Raw genomic sequence first — 7,978 nt, forward strand, 5'->3', positions numbered from 1 at the left:
TTCCTGGAAATGCAAGATGGTAACCAATTCACAACCTTAACCCAAATCCTCTCTTTGTGAAGTTATCGATTTACAACCCCTGCTTGTTATGCATACCCTGGAGACCATTTGTTCTTTGAAAATCTGGTTTTGCTAAATACAACCTTGCAAATTCCAAAGAAAAATGTATAGCCGTACAACCCGACTCCCTCCCTTACCTAAACTAGCAGATACAACCCCTCTCCTCTCTCTCCAGGGTGCTCAGTCTTGGAGCATTAGCCCACTGAGTCACCCTGATGATAATAAACTGCTATTCCTTAAGATAGTCTAGGTGTCTCAGCCTCTGTTTTCCCACAATATTTCTCACACACATACCACTGCTCCTGTAGGTGTTAGTATGTGGACTCTTGTGGGATTTGGGGGTATGGATGTGTTTCGTGTGGAGCAGGTTCTGCCTTCAGTCTAAGCCACCCAAGTCCACCACTAAGTTCCAGTCAAGACTTCATGCTGGCTGAGGACTAGCTGGACCCTACAGAAATTTATTTGCATAGGGGTCTTAGGAGCCCCTGGGAGAGGACTCACCTTCTGAGACCAGCAGAGAAAACTGAGAAGTACCAAAAATTTTAGAGGCTAGATGGAGAAGCATTTTGCATGTGTAATACTGTCTTTCTCTTAAATAGGTCTTGGCCCTGTCCCTGACAGATTTACAACTTGGCATTTATGTGACAGAAGTCTGTTTTTATAGATGGAAAAATCTGTGTTTACTGAAAGCTCTATAATATTTTAGCTTGCTGTAGCAATGAGAGTCTACCTAAAAAGTCAAAACCATACCAAGTGATCAAATAGGAATAATTTAGCATGGAAGACCACTTAAAAGGGATTAAAAATGCAGGTGATGAGTCAATCCTGAGACTGGAAACTGCAGGAAGTTGCTGCTGCTTCTAGGTGAAGTGGCATGCAGCAGAAACTGGGGCTGTGCACTTGAAGTTGAAACAAGGGTGGGTCTGCCCGGTATGGCTGGACCCCCAGATGAAGGACTTTTCTGGAAGAAGGTGGAACCTTGGTGAAGCGACCATCATTACTCCAGGCATCTCCTGAAGCAGAGAGAGGGAGAAATATCCTGCCTTCTACCTCTCTCCCTCCTTCCCATCTTTGACCGGGGACTTCCTTTGACTGAGCTTAACCAGATGCAGCTGGCAAGGAAGCCTGGAGACCAGCTTCCTATAGTTCAGAAGCAGGGATAGAAGTTCAAGGAAGGAGATAAAAGCCAGCAAACAAACCACAAGCCCAGAGAAGGGCAGTGCAGGCTTAGTGTTCCCAAGGAGATCATGACAAAACTAAAGGGTAGCATCAACCTTACCAATACCCTTGCACACAGCCTTGGCCCTTTGGAAGGGCTTGGCATGTCAGTCAGTGTCACTAGCATAGGTGGATGTATATAGGAGGAACAGAGGCAGTATCTGTCAGAGAAAACAGTAGGCCGGGCTCAGTGGCTCAACCTGTCATCCCAGTACTTTGGGAGGCCGAGGCTAGTGGATTGCCTGAGCCCGCGGGTTCGAGACCAGCCCAGGCAACTTGGCAAGACCTTGTCTCTACAATAAATAAAAAATTAGCTGGGCGTGGTAGCGTGCACCTATAGTTCCAGTTGCTTGGAAGGCTGAGGTGGACTGATGACCTGAGCCCAGCTGGTCAAAGCTGGTGTGGCCATGAGTGTGCCACTGCACTCCAGCCTGGGCAACAGAGTGAGACTCCAATTCAAAGAAAAAAAGAAAGAAAACAGTAGAATTGGCAGGACTATATGTGGCAGAAAGTCATGATCTCTTTCATGCAGTTTACAAAGTAGCAGAAAGATAAAGAAACGGCAGTTATCACTTAGTAAGATACAGAAATTAATAACAGGTAACATTTTTTTTTTTAATTAAGAAAGTAGATTTGCTAAAGGAAAGATATGTTGTGAAGAGTACAACAGGCAGGACAACAGTGAGAGTGTCTGCTGTCTGCTGCCGAGGTGACATTTATCTTGGTATGGCATATGAGCATGCTCTGTCTGCACATTAAATTTTTTTATTTTAAAGATGTACAATTCAGATTGCCTGCACATTTTAATTAAATCCTCATAACAAAAGCACACCCTCAGATGTGGGCAACTGAAGCCCCACCCCTTACAGTGTATCTCCTCAGTTTTCTGGTCTCCCCTTTGGTGGCAGGGACGGCTGACACCAGCAACGTCATTTGGCCAGGGATTTCAGTCTGGTCTGGAACCCACTGGGATTCCTATACCTGTTTCTCCCATCCAAGCTTTTTCTAGCATGCTTCCTGGCAGGCCAGGCCCACCAGAGGCCCCAAAGGACTCCAGGGACTGAACTTACAAGTGGAGTCATCCTGGGTCCCGTGGCTGGAAGCTGGTTCTGGGAGGACAGGAGAAGAAGCAGATCATTTCTGTGGCCAGCACATTATCATGATTATTTTGCATGATTACACGGAATTTGACTGCCACAGTGGTTCTAAAATGCTTGTTGTGGGGGACTCAAACTGTTTGTATAGACGTGGTCTTCCAAAAACATTTTTTTCCCCAGGGCTGTACACCTTATGGTCAGTCACACAATTTATGTCCCCATTTTAGATAAGGAGAAGACCAACATTCTAGATTAAGAATTTCTGATCCAAGATTAGACAAACAGTAAGAATGTTAGGCATTTTGATTTTAGCCCCTGAGCTGATGAATCTATTTGAAGGCACAAAAACATGCCCTGAGGATTCTTAAAATAACTTAAAGACGCTAGAAAAGGTGACAGATCTAAAAGTCTTACCATAGTGGACATGTGAGTGGGATGGGGGCAGCTGCATTCCAGAGGAATGTGGCACTGCATGTCACTGAGCTGACTCTGTTTACACTAGGACTGAGGTGATCTCCTGACAGCCTTCACAACCAGGTAGCTAGTCAGGTAATGTACTTCTCCAACACTTAAATGGATAGGAGACTGGAAGTAAACATAGAAAACTAGAGGACAGCACCTCTGTTAATCCCAACATAAAACCTTCACTTTTCAACGCCCCTCCAGGAGGAAGATTCTGAAGGCTCTGCCCTCCACTTTCATCCCAGGGCAAGGGCTTATTTGAGAGGGACTTGAGAATTCTGCTAGAGGACTGTAATTTAGGGCTTGGTTTCTCATGGGAACTTGAGGGAAAGCGGAAAACCCTCCAAACTGTTTAGTGAGAAAACATGATCTTTATGCCATTCTTTGGTGGAGTGAGTCAAGTGACTGTGGCTGGAGTACAGGTCTTCAGTGGGTGTATAAATACATGTGGGTGTATAAATACATGTGTGTGTGCAAAAGTAGCTGTCGCCCCCCTGTGTGGCAAGTGAAGCCACTGGCTTGGTGGATTTTCTGGTTGAATTTTAAACTTCTGGAAAAGATCAGACACCTACCATGAAGCTGGTGATAGTCTTCCTGCTGGTGACCAACAGCATTTGTAGTTACTCTGGTAAGTAGCCTGGTACATATGCTATTTCTCTCTCTCTCTCTCTCTTTTTAAATGAGGACACAACTAATGAGCCTAGACTCATGGACAGTGGAATATGGTGGTAGGAATTTTATTTTTTATATTATTTTTGTCATTTTTAATTGACACATAATAATTTGACATATTTATAGGGTTGGGAAAAGTTTTAGAATCACAGGAAATGGTAATGATGGAAAGTATTTCAGTCACCACCACCTCATCCAAGCCCTAATCCAATACAAGTGCTCCCTACTGCTCATGTATCCTACACAGGAAGTTAGCCAACTCCTACGGAGGGCTAACAAAGTCCATTCACTGCTAGACATTGGTGGCCATTTATTGTTCTTATTTTCCTTAGTCTTATGTCAGAGTCTGACTTTGTAGTGTATTTCTTTCGTGCTTGTGAAAACATATGGAGTCATTCTAGCTATAATCTCTATTTAGCAAAGTTGTTAGATTGGTTCTCTTGAGATGGCTACATTTATCAGAGTGGGTGGAATGGGTGGCTACAGCTTGTTTGTGTAGTCTCACCCATTTATTGATAGCCAGTTATCCATTTACTGAGTGGCTACAAGTTTTTGGGCACTAGACAAGCATCAGAAGACTCAGAAATGAATCAGGCATGAATACTGTTCTTGAGATAAGACTTGTGAAGAAGTTGCTGCAATGCTGTCTACTGAAGATGTTATGAGTTATACAGAGAGCTCTATGGGTGTGCTGGGGGCACAGGGTTTAATTTCCAGGTAGGGGTAGGGAAGCTGGCTTCTGGGAGGAGAACAGGGACTGATTCATCCTTTTTGAAAGGAACCACTGTGACTGTCATGATGGCCACTGCTCACTGAGAGAACAAAAGGCTTTGAGGACCCTCCCCAGGAAGATATAAAAGCTCACAGAGGAGGGATGTTCACCAACTTGTCTAAAATAAGAAGCATGGAGACTAATCACACACACACAAAAACTGCCCACACCTGCACTGACAACTTTGGCTTGCCAGTCTTGCTGAATTTTTGGAGGAATCTGTAACTTGACCAGTTTTGGATAATTTGTTACTCTGTGTTACTCCAGGGACAAGTACCTACAGGCAAAGGGGGCAGCCGAAAGGGGGTTAGAAAGAAATAAATATCCCCACTCTGGGGGCGAATTTTGGAAGAAAAACAGGTAGTAGAAGATGAAGGGGAAAAGGTGCACAGACTCCATTTTTATAATTTGAAGAGGGAAATACAAAGGTTTCCAAAGAAAATGAGCGATGGCAGGTCTCAGCCAGTAGAAGGATGTATGTCATCATGTGTGTGCTCCACGCATGTGTGAATTTATGTATCTGTACACATTTGGATTAAAATACGCATTATACGAATTTTTCCAGTCCCTACTCTTTTCCTTCCATTCATCTTCTATGTGAAAGTTATCTTCCTAAAGCCAAAGATATAAAACGTAATTGTCCCTTACAAATTGGAAACTCTCTAATGTCCTTAGGAAAAAAAAAATCTCAAACCCGTTGGCACAGCATCCAAGCCTTCAGAAATCTGTCCTCACTGGATTTTTTTCAGCCTCACCCCCTTTCTTTTCCACCCCCTGGCCACAGCCCCCTGGAAATCTGCATCACAACCTCCCTGGGCAGAAGGCACCCCATTCTGTGTTCGCCCTTTCATCCTAACAGCTCAATGCCTTTACCTTATGATCCTGACGTGTTGTCTCAAGACAAGGTTCTAAACGCTCTAGGGAGATTCCTGCAACACACACTCATGTAGGCTGTCATCCTGTCCTCTGTGTTTCCACAGAGCTTTTTCTATGATATTAGCACACCACACTTCATTGTCTACCAGAGGTGTGAGGTATCTGAAGAGCATCCCAGTCTTACCTGTCTGTGTATCTGCACCAACAGGCACAAAGGCAATGCCCACCGATGTTTGCTGTGTTGAGCTGAACTGGTTGGGAGCAGTTTCCTGAGCAGTTTCCTGTGGTTGGATCTGTCTCTGTCTCTGCATGGAGATTAATCATGGCATCTCTCCTTTGTTCTCAAAGCTGTGGGACGTGTAGCTCTCCACATTCAAAGTACACACCTAGTCAGTCAACCACGAGGATCTATACAGTGCTTACTCCATGTCAGGCTCAGTTCTAGGCATTGGATACAGTAGGCATAAGTACAGTCCTTATTCCCAAGGAACCTACATTCTAATGAGAAATGAGGGCAACCAAAATGGCTAATAAAGATGCACTGGTTTAGGCAATGGCAAGAAAAAAATAAATCAGGACAGAGAGTGACAGGTGGTGCTTAGACACAGGGGCCATTTCAAGCTTCTCTGAGGAGATAACATTTGAAGAGAGAAGAGACCAAATAATGTAAGAAAGAAAGACATGTAGCTAGCTGAGGAAAGAAAGCGCCAGGGAGATGGGAGTTTTCAATGGACATTAAGATGAATGAATGAGTATGGGCCGGGTTTGGTGGCTCACCCTGTAATCCCGCGCTTTGAGAAGCCAAGGTGAGTGAATTGCCTGAGCCCGAGGGTTCGAGACCCGCTCAGGCAACTTGGCAAGACCTCATCTCTACAATAAATTTTTAAAAATAGCTGGGCGTGATAGCGCACACCTGTAATTCCAGCTACTTGGAAGGCTGAGGTGGAAGGATTGCTGGAGCCCAGCAGGTCGAGGCTGCAGTGGCCAGGAGCATGCCACTGCACTCCAATCTAGGTGACAGAGTGAGATTCCAACTCAAAAAAAAAAGATAATGAGTATGGCCTGGACCTGCTGATAGATGGCATGTAGGGTACTAAAGTCATGGCTGGGCCAGATGTCCTGTGTCACTCGGGTCTCTTTTCTCTACAACCACAGCCATCCTTAACAACAACGTGCCCCTTCCTGTCGACAAGGTGCTTCCTCTGCCTCTGGACAGTCCTCTTTCCTTCCTGGATCCGTTAAAAATGCTTCTGAAAATGCTGGGCATTTCTGTGGAGCACCTCGTGGAAGGGCTGAGGAAGTGTGTGAATGAGTTGGGGCCTGCGGCTTCCAAATGTGTGAAGAAGCTGCTGGTGACTATACTTGGGACAATCTGCAAGGAGGGGGTGCCGGGCAGGCAATCCACCCTGGATGCCCGACCCTCTTGTTCTTACTCATAAACATATATCTCCTCGTCACGGATTATTTTCATGGGACGTTTGCATGTCCTGGAATCTCAAGGAAAGTGCAGTTTCCAGAGAAAATATTTGAATAACAGAGACGTGTATTCTGGTTGTAACTTTCCCATTTGTCACCTTTTTGGTTTGGAATGGGACTGAACCACTCTTTGTTTCCCCATCAGTAACCTGGTGGAAACAGAACAGTTAAAGGGAATGTTTTTAGAAACATGCTAATTACTTGTAGGCTGCTCTGATGTTTGCTGCTATCCTTCTACCTTTCAGGAGGCCCTATCACACTTGGTGTGACATCAGGGCGAAGAGAGAGCCAAGGCAGAAGAGAAAGGAGGAGGAGGAGCGTGTCCTCCTTGGCTGAAACCCGTTCTGTCCAATTCTAGGCAAAATGTCCTAAAATACAGTGACCCATAACAAGGATGAATAAAGCAATGAATAGATTTTTAGTTTGTTATATTTTTATTTCTGAGGGTTCTATTCAGAAGGGTCTCACTAGATAATTTTTTCCTTGGATCATAAAGCCTGTTTTTTGTTTGTTTATTTTTAATTTATTTATTTTTTATAGAGATGTGGGGTACAACTCAGGGTTAGGTATACAAACATTGATCATGTAGGTATCCTTGTTGATGAGGTATGCCCCTCCCTCCCCCCCCAGCAGTTTCCCTCAACTGCCAGTCCCAGCCCGCTTCCCCTGATAGTTTTCCACTACTGCCAATCGCATAAAGCCTGTTTTTATTTCCTTGGATCAAAAAATCTGTTTTTATAATGATAATTTGGCATTTTAAGTATGACATAATCAGTCCTTCCGCTCTCCACCTGCTGCTCACTGCAGGTGGTGTTTCTTAGGTTCCAGGTCAGCTGACATTGGGCTGGGTTCAGCTTTGGGAGGCCCAGGTAGATAGGAGGTAGGAAAAAGGGAGAATCATTATGTGGTCTCCTCTGCTTCTCATCCTATCAGGTGAGTCCTTATCAGCCATGACTCCTCAAGGCTCTTAGTTAGGAATTTGGATAAAGAAAAATGGTGGTTTATTCACTAGTTTGACCCAAGAAAGAGGGACATTTCTAGGTGAGGGCTTGCAGGTTATTGGTGGATTTAAGGATTTATTGACTAGTAATTTGTTGCTCCTATTTAAGGAACCCTCTAAGTTATTACCTCTAAGTTAAACATCTCCATTTTTTCAACTGTACTTTATCCTAAAGCATTTCCAGACCCCTTACTTTTGTATTTTCACAATTCTATGTAAATTTTTAAATTTAAAAAATGAAAAAGAATTTTTAAAGTATCACCCAATAAGGCAAATGACTTATTAGCTTCATTTGTTTGGGATCTGTGTCCTAGAGAGCTTGTTTTTATTACGTTTGTAGTTATT

At 44.0% G+C, this 7,978-nt stretch overlaps 1 protein-coding gene across 1 annotated transcript; it reads left to right on the forward strand.

The window, feature by feature from the left end:
- Positions 1–3,410: 3,410 nt before the first annotated feature.
- Positions 3,411–6,902, forward strand: SCGB3A2 (secretoglobin family 3A member 2). The gene is made up of 3 exons (XM_008068323.1): positions 3,411–3,465; positions 6,307–6,509; positions 6,879–6,902. Exons 1-3 carry the CDS (start codon positions 3,411–3,413, stop codon positions 6,900–6,902), a joined length of 282 nt encoding a protein of 93 aa, XP_008066514.1.
- The last annotated feature ends 1,076 nt before the right edge of the window (positions 6,903–7,978 follow it).

The sequence above is a fragment of the Carlito syrichta genome, unplaced genomic scaffold, assembly GCF_000164805.1.
Source record: "Carlito syrichta isolate Samal-C Ts95f unplaced genomic scaffold, Tarsius_syrichta-2.0.1 Scaffold310126, whole genome shotgun sequence".
In the NCBI taxonomy this organism is placed as follows: Eukaryota; Metazoa; Chordata; class Mammalia; order Primates; family Tarsiidae; genus Carlito; species Carlito syrichta.

What these genes read in the sequence shown, in the direction of transcription:
- SCGB3A2 (XM_008068323.1), top strand. Translation starts at nt 3,411, where the DNA reads ATGAAGCTGGTGATAGTCTTCCTGCTGGTGACCAACAGCATTTGTAGT. An exon ending in CAGCATTTGTAGTTACTCTG is followed by an intron (nt 3,466 to 6,306) that starts GTAAGTAGCCTG and finishes TTTTCTCTACAA; the next exon opens with CCACAGCCATCCTTAACAAC. An exon ending in AATGTGTGAAGAAGCTGCTG is followed by an intron (nt 6,510 to 6,878) that starts GTGACTATACTT and finishes TCTACCTTTCAG; the next exon opens with GAGGCCCTATCACACTTGGT.